The sequence below is a fragment of the Lynx canadensis genome, chromosome A1, assembly GCF_007474595.2.
Source record: "Lynx canadensis isolate LIC74 chromosome A1, mLynCan4.pri.v2, whole genome shotgun sequence".
Lineage (NCBI taxonomy): Eukaryota > Metazoa > Chordata > Mammalia > Carnivora > Felidae > Lynx > Lynx canadensis.
Window position 1 is genome coordinate 191,049,584 of NC_044303.2, and position 26,238 is coordinate 191,075,821.

Sequence of the window (26,238 nt, forward strand, 5' to 3'; positions counted from 1 at the left end):
TTCTTCAGGTCACTAGATCTTTCTCATCCTTCAGGCCCTAGCCTGGCTATAAATTCCTTCTCTGGCTACCCTTCTTCCCAACTCAGCGCCAGCTCCTGCTTAGTCTTTCCACAGAACCTACCACCGTCTGTATCTGCCCCATATATTTATGTACTTGTGGTTGTCTGCCTTCTCTACTAGCTAAGCTTGTGAGGGCAGACACCTTTCCTCTGTTATTTATCACCATATTCCTGGCATGTAGCCTGAAGCATGGCACATAGATGTCAAGACATGCTTGCTGAACAAATGAAAGAAACTTTACATACCAGAAAAGAAACATTTCCTTGATACAGTGTTAGGTTTAAAATAATGGGATGCTGCTGAGAGTGGCTTCTCTAATGTTGTTTCTTTGATTATCAAACACAACTATATCTGGCACCACAGTATTAGTCGAAAGGTGTGCTCTGTGATTTGGTTCTCCATACTGCCACTGCCTTGAGACTACTATGTATGTGTATATTTTCTACTTATTGTTACTATTTTTTTAATTAGAATTTCTGTTATGGTAAAATAATAATGATGATGATGATAATAATAATAAAACTTTAGCACAAATATATGTAGTTGGGGGGAAAGTCCTATATTTCAATTTTTATAACAAGTAGTTGTAATTTCTATGACTTTGTAAATATTAAAATAGGAAAATGTAGGAAAGAGCTTGCTTATGAATACCTTAACATTAATCGGAATTATATGACAAACGAGACTTTAGATGAGGTTCTTATTTAATTAAAATCCTGACAAATTTACTGAAATTTCAAGGAACTGAGCAGACATAGGATCTAAAAAGGGAATTTTAGATACATGGAAAGCCATTTCAGAGCTTCCGTTTCTGTCCCTGGATCACTTTAAGTGAAGCCCCATAGTATCATGAAGTCAAACCCAGACGGACCTCTGGATGAAAATTGGGTCCTGGAAGATTTATTTTCTTCAGTAGGCCTAATAACTTATGAAGTGGAATAACTTATTATTAGTTGGGTAAGAAAATGGAGAGATAAGGATTTACCTATTTGACCTATGAAAACTTGAGAAGAGCTTTAAAACAGTTTTCTGTGGGCCCATTTCTGAGTTTGTTATGAAGATGTCTTGTTTTACATGGACCTCATAGTTCAAGAAACCGAGCTCTTGTGTTTTACAGTTAAACCTTTCTCCCAGACTGAGTCAAAAACCGAGCCCTTACATTTATAGTGTTGCTCCGTGGCCTATTTTTACTGAAATGCTGGTTGATGGATGCACCAGCCCCTGAGCAGTAGGAATCAAATTTAATTTTAATGTGGGAGTATTTGCCTCCAAAATAGAAACTCTCCATCCACTAGCTTTCTCCATAAAACATCAACATCACATCATAAAGGCAAAAATCAGTTCACAAAGAAAATACATTAAGGTAGACATTGAAACCGCACGTTTTTGGCCTTGAGTGGCCTGAATTGCAAAATACTTTGCCTTGGATCCTTACTTCTCTTTGCCTAGCTAGACAAGGCCCACATTTTTAGCTCCCAGATGCTCTTTGGAATTCAATTTGAGTTTTGTGATCTTTGTTCATTTATTGGGTATTTATCGACCACGTACTATGCACCCTGCACTGTTCTAGGTATTGGTGATGCAGTGATGAGCAAGGTCCTCCTGCTCTCATCCCAGGGGCTGCACAGACAGAAAACAAACAGGGAAGCACATCAGTAAACCCAATAGGTACATGCAGATACTGATATATTGAAGTATCTGTGTGCTAAAGAAATGAGAAGAAAGGAGAAGAAAAGGAAAGAAACGGGATCCTGGGAAAATATTTAAAGAGATGGAAACAATAAAGAATCAGTCCTGCAAACACCTGAGGTGTTCCTGGCAGTGGGAACAGCTAATGCAAAGACCCTGCATTTGTAGGCTCTGAGAGCAAGCACCCCGTAAGTGTATCCCTCAGTTGCCTCCCCCTAGTCCTGGCCTGTCCAAAGTCCCTAGAGTGAGCATGAGCTTGGAGTGCTCAAGGTTCAGGAAGAAGGCAGATGTGGTAGAAGCCTGGTGAGTAACGGGAATGTGGTGTGAAATGAAATAGGAAATGCAGATAAGGACCCCCGGATGAAGTGTCTTGTAGGCCATAGCTGAGAATTTCCTTAAATACTCTAAACAGCCATGGAAGGCTTAAAAGTAGAGAGTAAGATCTGATTTATCATTTATTGTAAGATCATTTTAAAAGTTCATTCTAGGTGTTGCATGGATAAGAAACTGTATGGAGCCTTGAGTGTCAGTGAAAACCCAGCCAGAAGGCAACAGGATCACGTAGAAATGAGGTGGAAAGAGACTGTGGCTGATGCAAGTCTCAAGCAAAAAAGCTCAGGTAGCTTTAAGAGTATTATTGACAAAGAATTTAACTGTAGAAGAGAAGCAGGGAAAGAAGGAAGAAAAAAGAGAACAGAGTAGCGGGGTGGGGGTGGAGGGCTGGCCCACCTGCTGGTTCCTGCATGTGCCTCTCTGACCCACCTCTTAAAATTCCAACCTCCTGAATCCTCCTCTTCCTCTTTTAAGGCTGGGACATGAATTTCTAACTCCGGGGAGTCTTATTTGCTGACTCTTACACCCAGAACTCTTCCTTTTGAAGTCCTATATAACTTGCTTTGTTCTCTACTCTTGGAATTGAGCCTTGTTCTATCAGGAGTTCATTTGTGAAACTCTAACCTCTCCAAAGGTATGTCTAATCCCTCATGTCCTTGCTCTTTCCCTCCTTTTCTTCCTTCCACAAATAATGCATGAGTGAGTAGTATGTGCCAGGCGCTGTTATAAACACTGATGATGCCATCTTTACCAAATTGGGTGCTGGCTCTCATAAAGTTTATAATCTAATGGAGGGTGGGCTGGGGGAGTGACATTAGCACAGCAATCACTTTAATAAGTGGGTAATTATGAGACTGGGATGTGCTCCGAAGAGAGGGTAGGCATTGCTAAGGCAGAGCATAACAGGAGTAGATGGCCTAGTCTGGAGAAATCAAGGAAGCCTTCCCGGGGCAAGCGACATTCAAAATGAGGGACTTAAAGTCGAAGCAAATCCTATGTAGCTGGATCCCAGAGAGATGGGAGAAAAAGGGACACGAACTGAGAGGGAAGACGGCATGTGACAGACTCTGGTGTCCGCTCTAGATCTAAGGGGAGAACCTCTGCAGGGACATGTCACGGTTGTCAGGAAGCGATCACAGTCACCATGTGTCACGCTGGCTGCTGTGTGGGGAATAAGTTGGGGGGTGACTGGGGCAGAGTGGGTGCAGGGAGACCATTAGGAGGTGGTAGCAGTCCCAGGTGAGAGCTGCTAGTGGCTTTCCCGGGGAAAGTGACCATAGAAAATGGGGAGAAGTAGACAGCAATATTAGTTCCTATTATTATTAGAATAATGGTAACCTCCCTCTCATTAAAAGGAAGCAAGATCCAGAAGGAATGTTTAATCATTTTTACAAAAAAAATTTTTTTTTAATGTTTCTTTATTATTGAGAGACAGAGAGATGCAGAGCATGAGCAGGGGAGGGGCCGAGAGACGGAGAGACGCAGAATCTGAAGCAGGCCCTGGGCTCCGAGCTGTCAGCGCAGAGCCTGACGCGGGGCTCGAACTCACAAACCGCGAGATCGTGATCTGAGCCGAAGTCAGATGCTTCACTGACTGAGCCACCCAAGTGCCCCAGGAATGTTTAATCGTTACAAAAAATGTAGAGTCACACAGCCTTAGGCAACTTACACAAAGCTACATAGCTTTTAAGTGAGGAGCTGGTCTTTGACCCAGATGTGTCTGACACCAGACGCTGTGTTTTTGATTGCTGTGCAAGGAAAAGCAAGGAAAGGGGGACCATCTCCTGACCTGTCATCTTTAATTCAAGAAGGATGCATGCTCCAAGAGATGTTTCTGCTGCTGGATTCGACTGCAGGCTAACGGGGAGAGCCCATGTGAAGTGGAGACCCATAACCAGACCCTGAGTAGAATGGTGGTCTTGACTGTTCCACATACAGGTAATGGCTCCCACACTATGGTGCAAAGAACACGCTTGATCCCTAAGGTGCAGAGACATTAAAACCGGGAAACCTTTCCAGTTCTCCTGAGGGTCCCTTCAGAAGATCATTAGTACCGAGCTTATGGCATGCCTTCCTTATGAAATACTCAACATCGCCTGGAGGCATTGGGGCCCTCACTTTACAAATAGCAAACAGAGGCTTAAAAAGGTTTAAAGACCTTGCCTGAGACCCCACATCCAGAAAGTGATAAAGCCAGAAGTTGAATCCAGCTCTACTTAGCTATACTGGCCTCACCAATCAGTGATGCTTGTGTCCGTCTGTGCTGTCCCTTCCATGCCATGCTCACTTGAACTACCCAAGGCCCTCCCTCCATTTCTCTTTTGCCCCTGGAAATAATCTAATTGCAGTCATGTGCAAACTAAGCATGTGGCTTGGTTGGTGACTCCCTCTCCGGAGACTATTTGTATTCAAAGCTGTCATTGGTATGTTGGAGTTGGCTTGCTGTGGGCCATGAGGGCTGATTGCTAAATCTGGAGGAATTTTGTGAGCCAGTAGACATCACACCAGTAGTTTGAAATTGGCCGTGATGGGAGTATTTACACCAGAGAAATCAGCAAACACTATGGATTAGAGCTGCCTGATGCTCTCCACTGCCACTACCACTGTAGGCTAGTTCAACATTTATCGGCACACCGGGGGCCCTAATCCCATTGTCCTCTGTTAATGAATGCCAGGCATCAGGGACCACTTTGCAACGAATTTGGCAGGCACAGGGTGGTGTCTGAAAGCATGCCTGCCAGCGACCCACCACCTGCCAACCTTATGCTTCTTTCTGGGCCACTGCTCCGCCAGGCTGAGGCGCTTCCCGGCTCCCCTGAAAACACTCACACGTTTCAACACTAGACACCAGAGCGAAATTGGTGTCAAAATAACAGGCTCAATCAGGATGGGTATTTAGACATGGATATTTAAAATTAGAAAATGGATATTTTAAAGTTAGAAAAAAAAAACATACTTAATTTGCAAAATTATGGAATGTTTTTCTGAGTAGGTAGAAGGATTACTTTCTGTATGATGTCATAAGTCCACGGTATTTTAAGACAGGGCAAGAAACATAATTTTCCAAATGAGAAAAGAGAAAAAGAAGCTGTGACCTCGAGAGGAGCAATGGCTGCCTCAGCATCACACATTTCGTAATGCATGAATGTATGTCTCTCTCCACAGGCTTGTATTTAGTCACAGAAGAGAAGGAATCCAGGAACCTGATGTTAGCTTGACTTTGGACGTTTTCCTTCATTTGAAAATGAATATGTTATGCCACCCTGCTAGCTCCTTCCGAGACGTGATGATGATACAAAAAAAGGCTAATTTTTACTAGGCGTTTACTAGGTGACAGAACTTATGCTAAGTACTTTACGTATTAAGTTGAACTATTTGAAATCGCCACTGTCTGGCCTGTCTTGATCCACTGAGTGGTAATTTCAAATAGTTCAGTCTAAATACATTCTCTCTGTTAGTCTTTACCACATTCTCATGACATGGGTACTGTTAACATACCCGCTTTACAGATGGTAAGACTGAGGCTTTAATTTTTTTAATATTTATTTATTTATTTTTGAAAAACAGTGAGAGAGAGAGAGAGAGAGAGAGAGAGAGAGAGAATCCTAAGCAGGCTCCACTCACCAACTGTGAGATCAATGACCTGAGTTGAAATCAAGAGTCAAGCTCTTAACTGACTGACCCAACCAGGTGCCTGGAGGCTTTCAAATTTTTTTTTAAAAGGTTTCTTGCCACAAGTGTAATGCTCTTGTTATTTATAGGTGATACATAGTGCATGCTTGTGTGCAAGTCGTTTACGTAAGTATTTCTCTATGCCTTCTGATTGATTATTGATTGATATCAGTAAGATATCAATGCTGAAGAAGAGCATGTCTGAATCTCTAAGAAGTGATATGATAGTATTTCGCCTGCAACACCCATAGGCTCCATACCCAGGCCTCCTTCAGGGCTCCATTTCATGGAACACTTCAAAACCTGGCTCTCAAAAAGTCCCAAACTCATGCTTATCCTACTAAGTCAGATCCTAACAAGGCATGGGGAAGCCTTTGTCCCTAACCATAAAGCACCTAATGTTATTTCCCCTTCAGTAAAATATAGGTGAAAACCCTGCCTTACTTCCCTAATGATAGAAAAACTAATACAATGATTTAGTACAATGTCACACACCTGCTTTGAAAATGTACTGCAAAGGGCTAAACAGGGGCTCAAATTTTTCAAGAAAGGAGGTAGTACTTCCAGACCTTTCATTTTGTAAAGGAAGAATCTGACACAAAAGGTAGAGACGCTTACCCAGGCTCCATCATCTAGAGAGAAGTAGAATCTGGTCTCCTTTCTCCTCATGCAGTGTTTTTTGTACCCAACTATATTGTTACGATTATTCATGTTGATGTTATTATCACTGCTGTTGTAGAAAGAATATAAGACTGTCTCTAGATATACAAAAAGACTGACCTAGATAAGCAACTGTAATCATCTGGGTAAGAACCACTGGTTTGTATTGCATAACACCATGGTAACCCTGGTAAATTTTCCAAGGGGTATAGAGGTTTACTTTTGGGATTTGCAAGTTTTAGATAATTAGGTGCCTAGGGAATATCAATTCAAGATATTAAGTGAATAATGACCATTGGGACATATAGAAGTAAATTCATAAAAATGTTGACACTGAACTATCACTTAAAGTATCAGTTTCCTCCATTATAAATTAAGATAACTGGGCTAGATCATCCCTTAGGTCCCATTGAATGCTAATATGTTATTCATCTAAGCCCCATAAAATCTAGTGTATTTCCGATGAAGTTCAAATTCTATCCAATCATAGCATTTGCCACATAAATTATTATAATTTTAAAATTAAACTTGCAGGAAAAAAAAACCATTAATAAATATTAAACTTATTATTTTGCAGATTTTAGAACTAAAATCACCTAATGTAACAACCCCACCTCTGGACTTTTCTCCACATTCTCTTTGGATTACTCTTATTGTACTTTTTAGGTGGTCGTAACCAGCATGTCTGTGTCCCCTTATTTTATTCTAGGTATATCTTCATGATTCAGCCTAGTCTAAATAAAAAATACTGTTTAGAAAAAGAAGACACAAGTGTTCACATACCCCATGACGGTTCTCAAAGTACGCCAGACTGGTTTTGGTTAAAACAAAGAAGCGGACTTTAAAGTTGGAGGGAGAAGTTCTTCTCTTTTGTTGCGATTTCTTGATGAGCTGTTCTTCTAGGAGGATAAAGTTGTTCATGATCCAGTTCTTGAGAAGTGATGCACCTTGGGCATCACCCTGTAGCACAGCCAAAGGACACAGCTTCAGGGCAAGGAATGCACTGGGAAGGCAGTTGACTTTCAGAGAGCTGTTAAAAGGCCTCTTGCCTCCGATGTTATCTTTCTATCAGTGTTCAGTCAACAACATGGAGCTTCTCCTCTGATGTCACAGGCCATAACCACATCCTTTCGAAATTCACAAAACTAAGAGGCATATGTAAAAACTACACATACTCTTTGCTGTGTGGTTTGGAAATGATATTTGAAGATTCTGAGAGTCAAAATGTTAGGAAGCATTAGAGTTTAATCTTTATAGTTCCTGGTTTAGGCGATCTAACAATTAAGCCATGTTGCACATGGGGTAGACACATGGGCTCTGGAGCCAATGGGCATAGTTTGTGTTTAGTTTCCTGTTGCTGCTGTAACAAATCATCATAAATTTAGTGGCTCACAAATTTATTATCTTACATTTCTGTAGTTCAAAAGTCTAAAATGAGCTTTATCAAGCTAAGATAAGGACTTCAGCAGGCTTGTGATCCTTTCTGGAGGATCCCTAAGGGCAGAATCTGTTACCTTGTCCTTTCAGCTTCTAGAACCACCCGCATTCCTCCACCTACAGGGCTAACAACAGCGGGTCAAATTCTCTCATCTTCTACAACGTAAGTTCTTCTTCTGTCTCCCTCTTCCAAATTTAAGAACTTTGAGATTACCCTGGGCCTGCCTAGATAACCTAAAATAATCACCTTATTTTAAGGTTAGTTTATTAGCAACTTTAATTACATCTTCTACCTTAATTTCCCTTTGTCATGTAACTTACACATTCATAGGTTCCAGGGATTAGGCTTTGCTATCTTTAGGGGATCCATTATTCTACCTACCACAGTTTGAATTCTGGCTCCAGTACCTAACTAGCTGTGAGACTCTAGGCATATTACTCAAGAGATCTGAGCCTCAGTTTTCAGCTGTGAAAAACTGGGGTAGCAGTGCCCCTACACAAGGCACTGCAGGGCTGCTCTCTGGCTTCCCTCCAGGCTCGTCTCCCAGATGGCTCACATGTTCTCACTCCAGCCTTCACAAATTCTCCTTATACCACTTTGTACATCTCGTTTTGCCTGACAACATCTTCTCTCCCCTGCTTTGCCTGCTTTAACTCTAAATTACACTGTAAGTCTTATTCTGCGTGTCACTTCCTCAGGAAAGCCTTCCTGGCTTTCCAAAGTCAAATGTACCAATTATACGCAGATGATACCTTATACCTTTCTCTTTATACCCATTATGACAGTTGTCGTTTTGCATTTTGGAGGGTGACATTTTGGATTGATGATAGTCTTCCCCAGTAGTCTAGAAGGTCCATGATGGTAAGGACTATGTTTGGTTTTTGGTCGGTGTTATATACTCAGCAACTATCACGGTGCCTTGTGTGTAGAAAGAATGTTTTAAAAGAGGCACCTGGGTGGCTTAGTCGGTTAAGCCTCCGACTTTGGCTCAGGTCACGGTCTCACGGTTTGTGGGTTCGAGCCCTGCATTGGACCCCGTGCTGACAGCTCGGAGCCTGGACCCTGCTTCTGATTCTGTGTCTCCTCCTCTCTCTGCTCCTCTCCTGCTTGCTCTCTCTCTCTCTCTCAAAAATAAACATTAAAAATTTAAAAAAAAGAATTTTTTTTTAAATGTGTTGAATGAATAATCACCAAACTGGGTTAGACAGTTAAAAGAGACAAGGACCATAAAACACTTAAGAGAAATATATTGAAGTATGAATGGCGTAATAAACAAAGCAGGTCTGGGCTTTGAGACAAAGAAACTTGTGTTGGAATGCTGCCTCTGTCATTTACTAAGCTGTATCTCTTTGAGTAAGCCACTTACCCTCTCTGATCCTCAGTCTCCTTGTAGGGTCCTTTTGAGAACTGAATCCCATAAACTCTGAGTGGTGGATGCTAGTCATGTATCTTGCCTTAGAAACAGTACATGGTTAAAGTAAAATAAAGTAAAAGTCTTACTTCTGGCATGAAGTAAATAACCAAGAAATCTCAGAGGAAGCAGAGATGGCATATACTGGGCGGAGATGAATAATGAAACAAAATAATCATTATTACTGTATAGGAGTGTAATTATCTAAAATTTTCTGTTTTGTACATAAATCAGCAGACCACAGCTTAATTTTGTTTCATATACTGGATGCCCTGGAATAGTCAAGACACTCAAGAAGGTGGGAAAAGTGGATACTTTAAATGATTCCCACTGCTACATTCTGAGGTTTTAAGATATGCGTGGAGATACACTGCCCAAACGATGTAGTTTTTTCTTTCTGGGCTTGACGCAAGGAGCGTTGTTTTCTCCAAATATCTCTTCTCCCCTTTTTCCTGGGTAACTGACCTCCTGAAGGTTATCCGGGGCGTATGGCTAGCCAGAATAAAGACTACATTTTTCAGTCACATGACTATTTTTTAGCCAATGGAACATAGCAGATATGATGAGCATCTCTTACTTCCAGGAGATGTCCTTAATAACAGTCATCATACTCTTCTCCTTCTCTTTTTTCCCTTCCTACTGGCTAGAATGTGGAGATGATGGTTGGAGCTGGAGCAGCTATTTTATATCATGAGGTGAAAATTGCATGTTGAGGACAATGGAATGCAAGATAGAAAAAGCCGTAGGTCCTAATGACCTTGGACTCTCCATGCCAGCCTTGCATCACCTTTTTCTTTTTTAACATAAAGAGAAATAAAATTACATTTTCTAAGCCTCTGTTATTTTGAAGTTCTATCATAAACACCAAACCTAGTCTTAACATACATAATATAGTACTATACTTAATAATAGACTGTAAACTCCTTTGAAAAGGGTACCTGGTTGGTTCAGGTTGAAAGATTTACAGACTTCACAAAGTATTCTCATCTGGGAAATCAAAATATCATCAGTAACTGTTGTACTGGGTGCCTTTATTTGCCAAGTCTTCATGAAGTACAATCACAAGTAATTTTATTCTCTTTTGGATAATACCTTCAAGCCCACTCACTGGGGTTTGTCTTTGTCCTCACTTAAATGTAACCTTAAAAGGCTCAATATTTTCTCATAGCTTTCAGGAAAACATAAAAATAAATAATCCCTTTGTTTTGGTTTTAAAAAGTCCAATCCATAGGAGCCACTTGTCAAAGATGGAACAATTGTGTGTCAAAAAGAACAGTAATTGCGATGAATTGAAGAATAGCCAAAATGTTAAAATCACGAGTTCATGAGATGCTTAAAAAAAACCCAAAAATCAACCCACTGATCACCTTTGGAGGAGTCCAGAGAACCGATTTATTATTCTGAAAACTAGGAAACAAAGGGAAAGAATAAAACGTGTCTACTGTCTTTCGTGAAGAGCTACAGCTCAGTTTAGGGATCAAATACTTAATAAGGGAAAATCCTTCTTTAGAAAAGAATACTAACTAACAAATGAGGAGGGAGTGACGGAATACCACCATTGTGCCATCCAAGTGACACAAAGGAGTTAGGCGGCAGTCATCAGCGGCGGCTAAAATCATTATGTGAAAAGCTAACAGAAATATTTATAGTTTATATATCAGATTGATGATACTATAATGTACTGATGACTCTTAACCTCACAAAAAGAGAAACAACTAGACACTATGTATTTCCTGATGTAATGAAAGAGGAAGGACACAAAACCACCTACGCAGAAGTCTAACCAAAGGGGGAAAAAAACCAAACACAAATCTCACCAAACGTCTAGATCTAAATCCAAGTTTGCAGGAAGTATAGGAAATAAAGGAACAGTGCAAAGGACACATAAAAATGCAATTGGATGAGTCCAGAAAACACAAAACACTGAAGACAAATGACCCTATGTCTGCAACAAATAAATCAGATAGAGAATCTGCAGATTAAAAGAGACTTTAAGAGGCATATCAAGTATGTGATGGTTTTGTTTGGATTTGGGTTCAAACAAATGTTTTGTAAAGTCATTAAGAGACAACTGGGAAATATGAACACTGACTGTGTATTTGATGATTAATTACTAGTTTTTTTAAGGTGTGATAATGGCCCTGTTATGTTAAAGGAGTCCTTATTTTTCACAGAAACATACAGAAATAACTATTATAAAATTCTAGAGATTTTCTTTGTTATAATTCAGGGAAGGAGGAGAAATAGGTAGGGGAAGAGATGAAAAATGTTTGTTCCTAAATTGACATTTACTGAAACTGGGTGCTGGGTAGGTGGGGGTTCTTCATTCTGTTCTCCTCATGTTGCTTCAAGTTTGAAAATTTCCATAATGAGAAGTTAAGAAAAGGGAAAGCAAGGCCAGTCCAGTTCATTGTAATAATCAAAAGTGCAAACATGTATTCAATTTAATGCTTTTCCTCAAAACATGTTTTTCCCAAGCATGGGTCTGCTTCAAGCTTAGACCATGTTGACTCTTCCAGCATTTCCTAACTCTTCCTCTTGCCCCTCCCACTAGGCTGGCTCCGGACCCACCTGTTCAGGCCCAGGCCTGGGGGGAAGAAGGAAAAAAGTCACAGCATTCAACAAGGCTCAGCTGTAATCTGGGGTCGATGCTCTCTGCTTGTGGTGGGTACACAATTGTTCCTTTTTCTTCTGTGGGAAAGTATTGTCATGTGCTTTGTGGCTGTCATTATTTTCAGAGGGCTCTGGCAGCAGTTCTCTTGATGTGGGAGATGCCACTTGGACTGGCTAATGAGCCAACCCTCAGGTCTTGGGCTTCACCTCCCGTGTGCCTCCTGCTCCTTCCAACTCTGTTGGGATCCCTCGGTCCATCTTGGTTGTCCTCTTGAATTTTCCATGAAAAGAGACTGCGTGCCAGTTTATTCCCTTATACGGTTCTACTGCAAGACTCAGGCACCCTTGCCCTGCAACTGATGGATACACCATTTGCCCCAAGCATCACCCCTTCCCCCTTTTGACACCAAATAAATAGCTCCTCCACAAACTTTCACCATCACATTTCTCTAAGTACAGTTTAGACACCAATCCTCATCTCTCCTAAACTCTATGAGACTTGTGTCAATTTCACCGAGTAGTCCCTTAAAGTTCCGTCACTTGGCTTCTGATGGACGCAGCGCCTTCTCTCCTTCCCCTTGGTGGGTTGTGAGAGGAAATGCATGGTGTACCCAAGTCTCTTTCTCTTGACTTTTCAAGCCCTGGTTTTCTAAAGGCTGGAGGTGGGCAAATACTATTACTGGTAGAACCCGTGTTGCTTCTTATTGTGTCACAGATGATATAGTACTTTATTTTAGGATAGGAAGGTATGTGATTCCTTGAATTATATCATTACAGGCTTTTGTGGCCTCAACTGAAACTGACTTAGAAAACCTCATTTATCACCCTATAACAAGGAAAAAAACAATTCAATCTGGCACTACTGGATCCAGGTATATAAACAATGACATCGAAAATGTTCATTTTCATTTCTTTGTTCTATGTGGGCTTCATGCTTAGGCAGACTTTCCCTCATGGCAGCAAAATGGATGCCAGGAGTTATAGGCTGACATGCGTTACCACTGGAACCGGATTCTTTTCCCTAACCGTTCCAGCAAAACTCTCAGAACTGTGGGTCATTGACCCGGCTTGGGTGACATGCTCACACACATCACAGACAAGGCAGTAGAATGTTCTGTTGTCTATCTCTAGGTCTATACTTTCTCCTGGATTTCGGGGTGGGATACAGTCAGCCCTACCCAACCACAGGAACCAAAAGCACAGTGGGGTGGCCCTCCATCGGAACACCAGAGTGTTGCCACTATGTCAATAAATGATCCGCCTTTACAGTAATGTAAGGTCCATTTGTGTTGCTTTATCATTTGAGGTCCCACAATTCTGGTCCTCTTCTCTGTTCTAGGGAATAGCCATTTAGACAAGTAAAGATGCTTCTTATGAAATCCCAGAGCTTCCTGTGTCCAGGCCAAAGAGATCCTTGAAGAACTGTATCTTAGGATGTGGCTTCTAAGCCCTTTATTTTCCTTGTGGTTCTCATCTGAACTTGGTCAAGTTTATTTATATCTCTTTAATAGTGATACCCAGAATGTTTTGGGTATTCTTTAAAAACCTCATAAGCCTTGGGGTGCCTGGGTGGCTTAGTTGGTTGAGCGCCTGACTCTTGATCTCAGTTCAGGTCTTGATCTCAGAGTCCTGAGTTCAAGAGCAGTGTTGGGTTCTGTGCTGGGTGTGAAGTCTACTTAAGAAAACAGTCCAAAACTTCATAAACCTTTATTCCTCCTAGAACTATCTAGAGGGGAGAAAAAGCATGAGCACATAGATAAAATGCACAAAATATTCACTGCAGTGTTGATTGTAACAGAAACAGTCTATATGTGCATCATTGAGAAAGTGGTTAAATAATATATGATGTATCCATTCAACGGGACACTATAAGGTCATGAAAACCAATGAAGTACATCTGTAATGTATCATTCTAAAAAAAGTACACAATATATTGTTAATATAGAAAAGGTGCAGACCAATATGGAGGGCATAATCTTGTTTTTACATAAAAACCTTTTGTGTTTATTGTAATGTATATGTGTATATATACATTATGAATTATACATTATGAAATATACAGTAAGAATTAGGCTCACAAACCAAGGTTTTACTGTGTGTATATATCCCCACAGGACTGTGTCAGGGAATTTACATATCAAACTTTCAGCAAACAGAATTGAAAGGGTAGAAAAATGTGTCACTTTTTAACTTATATAGTTTAAAAACTGACATTATGGGAGAATTTGTTTTTATTCTCCAATTTACAACTAAAGATAACTAAGCCTTTTGACAGAAATTATTGGTTTGATTAGCAGAAGACAGTGATAATAGATGGTCAGGAAGCTTAGAGCTAACTTTCTGAAATAGATGTTTATTTCTGGTTGTAACAGTGAAGTATATCCTTTTTGGGAAAGGAAAACCAGCAAACAGACAAAGTTAATAATTACTTCTAGTGTCACCCCTCAGAGATAATCAATGTTAACACTGATCGTACATTTTTCCAGTATTTTTCAAAGTTAAATTTAATATTTAATTGTAATCATCATCTTATCCCAGCTCCTGGATCAGCTATTTCTCTCTACCTCTATACAGTTTCTAATCTTTGTTTTTATCTTTAATGTTAACTGTTGTATTATTTGTGTGTGTGTTTGATGGCAAGCTTCTTTGAAAGTATAATATAAAAGAAACAAATATATAAGCTAAGGTAGGACATCTCATGGCTTATAAACAGCAAAATTGGAAGCTGAGAGGAGAATATTCATAAGACTGTGATGAGCAGGGCAGAAATTTGGCTCAGTGTGGGGCCAAATACGTGCAGGACAGAAGAAAGAAGGAAGCAGAAAAAAGGTAGGAGGGGAAGAGAGGTGACATTAGTTGGATCATAATGCTGAGAAATAAAACTATTTAGAATGTCTGTCTGGCTTCTTTTATGCATACCATCTCATTTTCTTTTTAAACCCAAGGCAGAAGGAAACTGATTTGCATACTGGCCCTCAGGGGAAGAGTCAAGGTGGCTGTGGCCTTTTTTTGACAGCCAGAAGGTAAGACAGAGTATCAGGTTGGCTTCCTGAAGTCCTAGGTGCCTAAAGGCTAACCGCAGCTCATCCCACGCCACCACCTCGCTTAGCAGCATTGACATAAAAGTACTGTGGATTGTATTTTAGGCCTGGGGATTTACCCGGCAGATACATATTGTGTACAGTATGGAAATCTCCCCACCCTCACATCCTGCCCTAGCTCACAATGCCCTCTCAGGTGGCATATTCATTGAAAAGGCTATATATAGCCACTGTTTGCCCTGGTTTTCAAAATAATAGATGGGGAACGAAGGTTATTGACTTGAAACCTCTTCCCATGATAAATATGTAGATTTCAACCACCTATAATCTTGCATGTCTACCTATACTCCGTATATCACATGCAGTGTTTTCACTCTGCATGTCTCTTCAATCTTAGGCCAATTAAAAATATATGGAAAGTTATGCTTAGAATTGTGGCTTTGGCAGTTTTTCTTGCAAAACAATTACTGTTGGTGTTAATATTGTGATGGGTGTTATTAGGTTCAGCACTCATTCAATTCATTAACTATTACCCTATCGTATGTTTAATTGCCCTCTTGTTCTGTCTTCCTTTCTACAGTGTGTTCTTCTACTGTATTGTAAGCTTTTCTGAAGTTAGGGTTCACACATGCTTCACTATCTTCCTTGTTAAGAAAAATTACCCAAAACATGTAAATAAAGAATTGTCAAGCAGGCACCTGTACTCTCAGTGCCATATTAAAGCATTGCTTAACATGCCAGCCCAAGGATTATTTGATTATCTAAGAGAAGGAAGAGAGACAATGGAATTAGACCTGTAAGTTAGGACTAAAGTATGGCTATCTATTATTTTTAACAGCTTTATTGAGATACATTTCACATTCCATAAAATTCATCCATTGAGAGCATATAGTTCAGTGATTTGTAGTATAGTCAGAGTTGGTAACTATCACAATGTAATTTGAGAACACTTTCAGTACCCTAAGAAGACTATCCATTATTGATTAAAGTCTCCGACTCTGTGAAGTTCTGTAATAACTTATAGATTTTTGTTTAGAAGAGATGCAAATGTTTTCTGTCTAGTAAAAAGATAACCCCAAAGGTTAAGATTTTATTGCCCTGTAGACATTTAACCAGTTTTGTATCTAACCTGACAATGTTCACCTGACTTCTTTTTCCAATGCCAATGACTATTCCTCTGATTTTCCTTTGAACCAGCTTTACCATCCTGCTGGTTCCTTTACTGATGGATTAATTAAATCTTTGCTAAGTTTTCATTCTATATTTGTATGCAAGTTATGCTTAAAAATTTTTGAGACTCACTTTGTGATAACCCAAATGCTCTTAGCACAACAATGGACAATAAGTAACAATGGAATGGACAATAAGTAAATAGATCTTAAGTTACTGATCTCCATTTTCTTGATAGGGGATATGTCAGACTTTTAAAGGTTGGGAGGAGAGAATTAAATTTTGAAAGGTCCTAAAGAAAAATAAAAAATAAACTTTGAGGGGTCCCTGGGTGGCTCATCTCGTGGTTGAGTGATCTCACGGTCATGGGATTGAGTCCTGTGTTGGGCTCCCATCTGGGCATGAAGCCTTCTTGAGATTCTCTCTGTCCCTCTCCCTCTCCCCCTCTCTCTATCAAAAAAGAAAAAAACATAAATTTTGCGTGAGATTTTGTGCTATAGAGAGTTAACGTTTATGAAGTTATTTATTTACTTCTTTTCTAGACCAAGGCCTGAATCAATGAATATTCTAAGAATAGAGCTTTACTGACATAACATTTTTTTAAGTTTATTTATTTTGAGAGAGAGACAGAGGGAGCAAGTGGGGGGGGGGAGCAGAGAGAGAAAGAGAGAATCCCAAGCAGGTTCTGCGCTGACAATGCGATCTCACAAATCTGTGAGATCATACCTGAGCAGAAACCAAGAATTGGATGCTTAACTGACGGAGCCACCCCAGCCACCCCTGACATAACATTTTTATAAATCTATAAATCTTAAAATATTATCTATTTTTGTGTAAGTAGTATGCACAATCCATAATTTGGAAACAGAACCCAAAAGGTGTAAAAGAGAATGTCCTGAAGCACTAAGTCCCCATCCCACCATTTCCCTCAGCCAACAAGTTTTTTGCACACCTTTGTGTGCACGTGCACACACACACACACACACACAACTTTTTATTCCAAAATATATGGCATACCATGTATGCTATTTTGCAACTTGCTTTTTTTCACTTACTAATAGTTATTGAAAACTGTTCGACACCAGGATACATAATAGCTGCCTCATTCAAAACGTGTCTTGCAACTGCTCACTTTTCACTACTGACACTGATACCACACACCTCTTACCCATGGTTGTCTCTTACGGGAGCCACCCAGTCTTCACTTCTGTCCCCGGTACCTCCACAATCTTTTTTTTTTTTAATTATTTTTTTAGTGTTTATTTATTTTTGAGAGAGAGAGGGAGAGAGGGAGTCAGAGCATGAGCTGGGGAGGGGCAGAGAGAGAGGGAGACACAGAATCTGAAACAGGCTGCAGGCTCTGAGCTGTCAGCACAGAGCCCGATGTGGGGCTCAAACCAGACCATGAGCTCATGACCTGAGCCAAAGTCAGATGCTTAACTGAATGAACCACCCAGGTGCCCCAACAATCTCTTTTCAACATGGTGGCAAGAATGATCCTCTGTATATGAAAGTCCAATCATCTCCCAAAGACAAAGATCTCACGATGTTTTACAAGGTCTGTCCCATGCTATCTGCTCCCCTACCAACACCACGGCTGCCTCTCGGCCTCATCTCCAACCACTTTCCCCCTCCTTCTGCTCTTGTCATTGTAGCCCCCTTGGTGTTCCTCTAACATACCAGTGATACTCCTGCCTCAGAATCTTGGCCCTTGCTTTTCCCTCTGACTGAGAGGCGACTCCCCTAGAGGTCTGCATGGCTTCCTCTTTGACCTCCTTTTGGTTTTTGCTCAAATATTGCTTCTCATTGAGCTTTTCTTGACCACCACCTGCAGCTCGCCTTTCCTTGCACATACTCCCATCCCACGTGCCTACTTTATCTTTCTCCACTGCACTTATCATCAGTGGGCATACCATATATTTGACTCATTTACTGTCTTTACACAAACTCTGTGAGAACAAGGGCATTTGTCTGTGTTGTCCACTGCTGTACTCCTAGCACCTAGAACAGGGCCTGGCACAAAGTAGGCACTTAACAATATTAACTAAATGAATGGGGGCTTCCATGCGCTTTGGATCTCTTGTGACCTTGGTGAAGCTCTTTTAACTTCTCTTTGCCTCATTTACTCCTTTATAAAACATGGAGAGTAGTAGTATCTACAATTTATAGATCTATTGTGAGGATTAAAGATTTAAAAGAATGTGAAGTGGTTAGTAACATACCTGGCTTGTAAGTTCTTAATAATATGATTATGATTTCTTTAATTATTAACCATTCATCGAAAAAAAAAAAACTTATGAGAACATATGGTTGAGTATAATATAGAAAATCCCAGCTTCTTATTTTTAAACCTGATATTGTCAACTTTTAGTGATTATCTCCTTAGAATAGAAGACACTTTGTGTTTTTTGTTTTTTGTTTTTGAGAAGTCATTTCACATCTTTAGAGAAAAACAGTTTGGCTCTTTGGAGGTAAAGACCTTTATCTTTGCATTTCCATTTTCCAGCTGGTCCCCAAATTCATATTTGCTCAATCAATTTTGTTGAATAAACAAATAGAAGAATTAATCTCAATGACTACAAGGAAAGTAACATTTATTGGAAGGCTACAATGTATCAGGGACTGTGGTAGGCACTGGAGATACAAAAAAAGATTATTTTGGGGTTGAAATTTATTTCAAGACCTCCACATGGTAATCCGTGATTCTGGATGGTGCATTTTTATTTTAGAAGTAGTCTTCTAACTGGGGGAGGGGGAATTTGGATTTATCACCTGTGCAAAGTGAAAAAAAAAAAAACTCTAAAAAGGCACCTTTGCCATAATTTCTCTGAACAGATTTTCAAAGAAACAAAACATCAGTGGTTTATCAGGTAGACATCAAGAGTGAAGCAGCAAGCATACCAGTGCGGGAAACCCTATGGTGATTCAAGACCTCTATGAATTCCTGTGGTTCCCAGTAAGTCCCCACGCATATTGCTAACCATGAATGATTCCATATTTGGTGCAGAATGAAGTCTAATGGTGAGCCATGCTGCTTGAGGCAGAGGAAAAAGTCCTGACCTGACTCACAAGTACTGGGATGGGATCCAGCTCTGCATTCTGACACTGAGCAAGATAATCCTGAGCCTTCATCACTGTAAAACAATGGTTTTCAAATTTCACCTCCTTCATATGAGAAAATGGGTGAGAAAAGCCTTCGTACCCTGGAAACCACCATGTAATTGGAACTCTGGTTCTAACAGGTAGCAGTAGCCCCTTTGACCATATACTCAGCAACTACTTTCCAGTGTCTGTCAGCACTGTGCTATGCACTGGGGACATGCAGAATGGCAATCCCAACAAGATCCCTGCCCTTAGCAAGCCCAGGGTCCACTTCCAGGATTTTATCCTTAGGACATAATTTAGCAGATGTATAACTATACTTGCAGGAAGATGATCATTATAAGGATATCTGTAACAACAATGAAACTGGAAACCACCCAGATATTTACAAAAGCAGAATTGTTTCATAAATCACATATCCCAATATCTTGATTAGAAAGAATATCTGGTCTACGCACATCTACATCCTGGTAGGGTCAGCCTGTTCCCTGGTGAGGTGGTGGTTAGTTTGGGGTGGGGAGTGGGGGGTGGGGGGAGACTGGTGACCTTGCATCAAGGGGGTGACTGCTTAGAGGCTGGGACAAAGGGATGTGTGATGAAGACAGGTCACAAAGGACTGGAGGATAAATGCGGTGGTGGGAAGAGATTTAGGCAGAGCCCTGTAGGGAGATGGGCAGTTGCCTTCACTCCCTCTCTCTCTCAAGGACTCGATTTGTGGCTGGTGGAGCTGTCTCAAATGAAGAGAACCGTGAGCAGCGAGTATTTGTTACCTTATTACACGGCCCACAGCTACCGTTCAATGGGCGTGTTCAATACCTCCATGGGGGAACTGCAACGACAACTGTACAAGGGAGGAGAGTATGACATTTTCAAATACGCACCTATGTTTGAAAGCGACTTTATTCAGATCAGCAAAAAAGGAGAGGTGATTGATGTACACAACCGTGTCCGAATGGTGACTGTGGGCATTGCATCCACCAGCCCCATCCTCCCTTTACCTGATGTCATGCTACTGGCTCGACCAACAAAAGTCTGTGAGGAGCATGCCAGACACGCCCGGACCACCAAGGGGAGAGGTCGCAAGCCCATGAAGACCCTAGAGCTCACCAGGCTACTTCCTTTAAAGTTTGTCAAGATCTCCATTCATGATCGCGAGAAACAGCAGCTGCGCCTAAAGCTGGCCACTGGCCGCACTTTCTATCTGCAGCTGTGTCCCTCTTCAGATGCACGAGAAGACCTATTTTGCTACTGGGAAAAACTTGTCTATCTCCTGAGACCACCAGTGGATAGCTGCAGCAGTACCCCGACACTGCGAACTGGGGATGAAGCCACCTTAGAGGATGACAAAAGCCTAGTGGTAAGCATCAACAGAGACTCAAGCAAATGAGGCAGGGGCCTTTGGCAGAGTAGCTGAAAGCTAGTCCTACAAAACCTCTGGTGCTCTCTGAGGCTCACCTGGGAAACACATTCCACTTGAATAGGCACACAGTCGAATGAGCCACCACTACAGGACTTACCACACTGGGGGAGCTCCTGAGCGCATCTCAAAATTGTCCCATGGGGCTGACTTTCAGAGAGACCGTAGCTAGCAGCTGTTCTGGTCTCATACCCAAGGTTGTTAATTCCTTCCACAGCATCTTGATTGTCTAATCTCTTCTTCAACACTTACCCCAACCCAGTTAGTCTCATCAGCTGTGGAACACTGTTAACAATTAGGAAGTCCTTTCTTCTGTATCCCTGTGACTACCACGTACTGATTAAAATCAGGACAACCCATGTGTGTCTGCACATGCACAATTTTAGCAGCCACTACAATGTGAAATGTGTGGATTCCTTGGCCCAGGAAACCCTACTTCTAGGAACCTGTCCTGCAGAGATATAAACCCATGTACATAAAATAAAAATACATGAAGATGGGGAACTGTATGAGTGCTTCCCCTGGTGCCGGGAGTGTTGAGCAAAACCAAGTGACCATTTGACAGGAGTGCTGTAGATGGGCTCTTGCATCAAGTGGGAGCATAGACTTGATAATTTTGAAGGTCTTTCCAATTATAAGCCCTTGGGTTGTTCAGTTCCAGGTTAAGAAAGAAGTAGAAAGTTCTAGTCTCACTTTGTCATCTCTCTCTTACCTGTTTCTCCTCCCCTGACACAGACCCCAGAGCTCCATGGAGAAGGGGATCAGGATGAGTTTAGGCTTCACAAGCCTCATGAGGTGTCTAGAGCCACCTCTTCTGGTTACGCTGGGGGAGAGGGAATCCATCCTGCCCACCACAGAATGCCTGGTTCACCTGCGGTCCTGAAGACTTCAGGAACTACTGAAGGGACAGCATCCAGGTCAGCCACAGGCATGGCAGTAGCAGGGACAGCAACGAGTGCTACAACAGGCTTAGCAGGGGCAGGGGCAGGAACGAGGCCTTCCTCCGGTGCTCAGAGCATATCGGCAACCAAGGCTATAGGTCCAGGCCAGGTGAACACAGTGGCCCTGGCTGGAGCCGCTGCCAAATGTCCGGGAGAAAGTGGATCCAACAAGGCCATTGCAGGTGTTGTCAATATATCCTCAGAGGGTACGAACGTGGCCTTGGGCGCTGCAAGCACATCCTCAGTAGGTAATTCCACAGTAACAACAGGAACTGCCAATCTCTCCTCAGCGAGCAGCATGAGTGTGGTGTTTGCAGGTGCAGTGATGACTGGCACACCTACTGGGAAAGACCCAGTAGCAGCACCCCTCGTCTCAACCTTGCAGAGTGAAGGCTACATGTGTGAATGGGATGGAAGCCAGAAGGTCTCCCAGCCCAGTGCTGAAACCCGGAAGGGAAAAAAAGAAAGAAGAGAAAAGAAAGATAGAACTTCCAGTAGGAAAAGTTCCCATCACCACAGGACAGGTGAAAGTCACCACAGGACGGGAGGGAACAAGTCGACCCAGAAATCATCCTCCCACCGGTCCTTATCCAGCCATGACAAAAGAGATGACAAAAAGGAGAAAGGGCAGAGCCGTGTAAGAAAGAGAGGACACCACTCTCACAAGAGTGGCAGCTCTGTGGCAAAGGAGTCAAGGACAGCTCACAAATTGGGGAAGATAAAATCTGCAAACAGTTCAGGTACTGTAAGTAAGAAATCCAGTAAAATTGGCTCTTTCTTCAAGAGCTTGAAAGTCATTTCTGGTTCAAAAGCGGCAGCCACAACACACAATAGGGAGTTAGACTTCGTGGCTAAGACCGTAGAGAAGCGCAACATAGAGGCCAAGATAGAGAAAGCCCAGGATGGCCAGGAGGATATCTGTAGTACCCTGACATCTGAGACAATGGAGACAATAATCTTTGAAGCCAAATCCATTTAAATAGGAGACCGGACAGGAAGCTGCCATGGAGACCCAGCCTCGGGGAAACATCCCTAGAGAGTCAATTCCAGCTTTCTCTAATAAAGGAAACCATGCAACTCCAAAAGAAATGCTATCTTGTTTGAATGTCTATATCCCCTAGCCTGGTAGTGACTTCACATTGGCTTCTGTGATGTGAACTATGCTGCAGCCTGAGACCCCAGCATCCAGTCAAACAGAACCTGACCTCCCACCCATAACCAGCAGAGCCAAACTGAGAGCCATGCTTTGCCTCAACCCCTTTCTGCCTTTGGTTTCCCCAAGACTATGGCTACAAGTCACAGACTATGGGTTGGAAAGCATCACCACCACTATGTCCCTATGCCCTTCTTTCTCCTCCCTGCAGGCACCTGAACATGGACATTCAGTCCAGCCCATAGACTAAAGACAGAACTCTTGTCTCCTTGGGATAATTGGGAGGTAAAGGAGGGTATAGCAGCATTTTTAGGTAATCAGAATGAGAAGTTTATCATCTAGATCAGGAATTGGCAGCCTGAGGGCCAAATCTTGCTAACCGCCTGGTTTTGTAAATAAAGTTTTATTGGAACATAGCCACAGCCATTCATCTGTATATTGCCTATGGCTACTCTCTCATTAAAATGGCAGATCTGAATAGTTACAAGAGAGACCTTATGGCCCAAATAATCTGAAATATTTAATATCTGGCTCCTTACAGAAAAGTTTTGCCCACCCCAGATCCAATCTTAACAATTCTTCCTCCTACGTATATACTTTGGAGAAACTCTCAAATATGTTTTCCAGCAGAGAACTAGGAAAATGTTTACAGTACAACAAGTTGTGATAGCAAAACCCTGGAAACAGTACAAATGTTTATCAAATAGGAGGATCTATAAATCGTGGTACTGACTACAGTGCATGTTATACAATAGTGAAAATGAATAGCATCTATTCATGTTAGCATGTATGAATCTCACACGATGTTGAATAATAGAAGCAACAGAAAAATGCATATGATGTAGTTCCATTTATAGAACAGTTCAAAAACAAGATCAAACAATATGTTTGGGAATACATATTAAAAGTGTAAAGAAAAACAAGAAACCAGTTACACACCACATTCCAAACAGTAGGTGTCTATAGGGTGAAAAGCTGAGAGGGATGACCTGGGAGGCACAAAGAGCTTCAACAGAGTGGGGATTGTTCTATCAAGCAAAGGACAGTGTCCATCATAATTTATTATTGAATCTTTTTTTATTTTAACATCTCTGAAATTAGGATGGTTTTTAAATTGTTGTCAGCTAGGTAGCAGTCCCTGCCTTAGGAATACCTTAACAAATTTATTTCATTAACACTTTCCTTTTAATATAGACACAAGAGAGATAGACAACAAAATATCTAAATCTGAAAGATATCTTTCAGTCAGTATAAAATAAAAATTCTAAGCAACACAAATACTCAAAATTCAGGAACATCGATAAGGTTTAGATATATTGTTAAGAAATAATAGAATAATTTAAAATGCCATGTACAAATGAACTGTGTAAATTATGCATGCAAGTGGAAAATAAGTCCCAAAATAAAAAAAATCATCTTACATTAGAAGTGAGAGTATATATTTAAAAAATGCCTATTGTAAAAAAGGAATCACACATTGTCTTTTCAATTTAAAAAAAAGCTGTAAATAGATTTCACAAGCCTATGAAAATAATTAAATTGTTAATGATAAAAGTTTGATTTGAGAAAAATGATTCTGAGAATCATATATATTGGTGTAAGCCTGGAGGTTATCCACCCAGCCTTTGCATTCTTCTGTCCAACAACAGTGTCTACTAGGTTGGAAGCTGGGATTTCAGTAAAACTTGGGGATATTGTCCCCAGTGTATGTAGAACAAATGTGTGTGGCAGAGGTGGGGGAGATGAGAAACAAGGTACTCCGGCAGGAGTGGTGGCTTGGGAGTATCAGCGACTTTAGTCCTCTCCAGTCGCTCTGGTGGGTGGTTCTTGTGGTTTCTGATATACTAAGACCAATAGATGCTGGGGATTAAGGTATCCTTGGCATTGACTCTTGAAGCAGTGGGTAGAAGTAGAAGGAGAGAGAGAAGCATGTCCTCAAAGACCTGAAAGGGGCTTTGGAGAGGCTTCCTGGGAATATGAGAGGGTATGGGGTACAGGAGAGAGATAAAGGAGAACACATTCCAAAGCCTTGCACTCAGAGTCCCAAATTTATGCTATGCCAGAGGCTGAATTATCATAGATACAAATGTCTTAATCTCATGATTCTGTGGACCATAGCTTTGTCTTTTGTCCTTCTTTTAGTCTTGTTCTACAAGACTGCATTCCGCATTCCTACTCCTACACCTCCAAAGCCTTTCTTAATACAAACCTTATCTGTCTACCATGCAGGGTGTTAGCTGAGCCGACCCATGATTTACACAAATGCCACCGAAGTAAAGTAGAGGCTGGGACTTGCACACCACAACATGCTCTGCCCGGCACTTTCTCTGCATTTCCTTTTCTATCTTGACGGTTCATCAAAACACTCACGCGTAAATACGTATTTCAAAGCAACAGGTCTCTTCCTCCTGGGGGAGATATCAACTGGGACATCAAGTCAATACATCTTACCAGATAGAGCCAATATTTTTGATAGCAATATTCATCACCATGACAATTCTGCTGCTGTAAGGGCTATGAAGCAGCGGATGGTTGATTACTAACTAGCGTCCCAAACTAGAAGTCTGGTACCTACACATACATACAAAAGATGGAAAAGGAATCTTTGGCCAACAGCAGAATAAGGTCATTCATGGGGTTGTTGTGATCAAATGGAGTCCTCCAGACAGAAGATGTGCTACGGTGGGAAGAAGCAAGTGCCTCAAAATATTGAAGGCAGTGTCATGATTGGCAGGATGAAAGTGTTAAGAGAGATGCTGGAGAGCACAGTGGGAATAGGACACACGATGCTTTGTGGTCATGTGAAGGATTTTAACTTCTGACCTTAGAGTAATGGCAAGTCACTGAAATGTTTTAAATAAGGAGGTGGCTTCATCAAATTTGCACTTTGTAAAGGGCACTATCGTTGCTATGAAGAGAAATTTTGGGGGAGGAGGTTGTTGATATGTGACCTTAGGTCACTTCCTATCTTCTGCCACAGGATCCATAAAATGAAGAGATTGGAGGGGGTGTTTTGAAAGGTACACTTCCATTTGAAATATCCACGTGGGGTAGTCATTCCTTCAATGAAGGACTTGTAGCCCTGGCTGCTGGTAGTCCTGCCCATGGACAGCCTTTAGTGGGTCTGGAAATTGTCTCTCCTTCAGAGAACTCCCTCACCCAAGGTAACACTTCCCAGAGCACACAGCAAAAAACGATTGATATGGAGTGTGAATATCTGGCCATTTTATCCCAAGGCAGACCATGTCTCAAGTGCTATTCTAGCTCAAGAGCTTCCCATGGGGCCAGCATCGCAGCTTGGTTTCACCCTTGGTGCCTCCTGCTTCCATCCTTTCCTTCCACAGGTGCTGGTCCTAGGGTCACTCCTTAACAACCCTCTCATAAAATGCCATTTCCAAATCTGCCTCTTGGAGAACAGCCTGTGACACTGTGTTAGTGTGATGTGCTGTGATCTCCTTCCCGGACTCCACAAACCTTGTTGTTGGTGATAGCCAATAAGGGTATAATACACTATACATGGCTTTGAATTTAAATAATT

The 26,238-nt window shown here is 41.4% G+C and overlaps 2 protein-coding genes across 2 annotated transcripts in view; one reads left to right on the forward strand and one right to left on the reverse strand.

Moving 5' to 3' along the window:
* ITK (IL2 inducible T cell kinase) overlaps positions 1 to 7,442 on the reverse strand; it is a 58,268-nt gene extending 50,826 nt beyond the window's left edge. The window contains exon 1 of the mRNA XM_030328502.1: positions 7,198 to 7,442. Within this exon, the coding sequence (XP_030184362.1) occupies positions 7,198 to 7,335 (138 nt within the window). The 5' untranslated portion in view covers positions 7,336 to 7,442. The remainder of the gene's footprint in view (positions 1 to 7,197) is intronic.
* A 12,483-nt stretch (positions 7,443 to 19,925) lies between these two features.
* FAM71B (family with sequence similarity 71 member B) lies at positions 19,926 to 22,526 on the forward strand. The gene is made up of 2 exons (XM_030328516.1): positions 19,926 to 20,546; positions 21,342 to 22,526. Exons 1-2 carry the CDS (start codon positions 19,926 to 19,928, stop codon positions 22,524 to 22,526), a joined length of 1,806 nt encoding a protein of 601 aa, XP_030184376.1.
* The last annotated feature ends 3,712 nt before the right edge of the window (positions 22,527 to 26,238 follow it).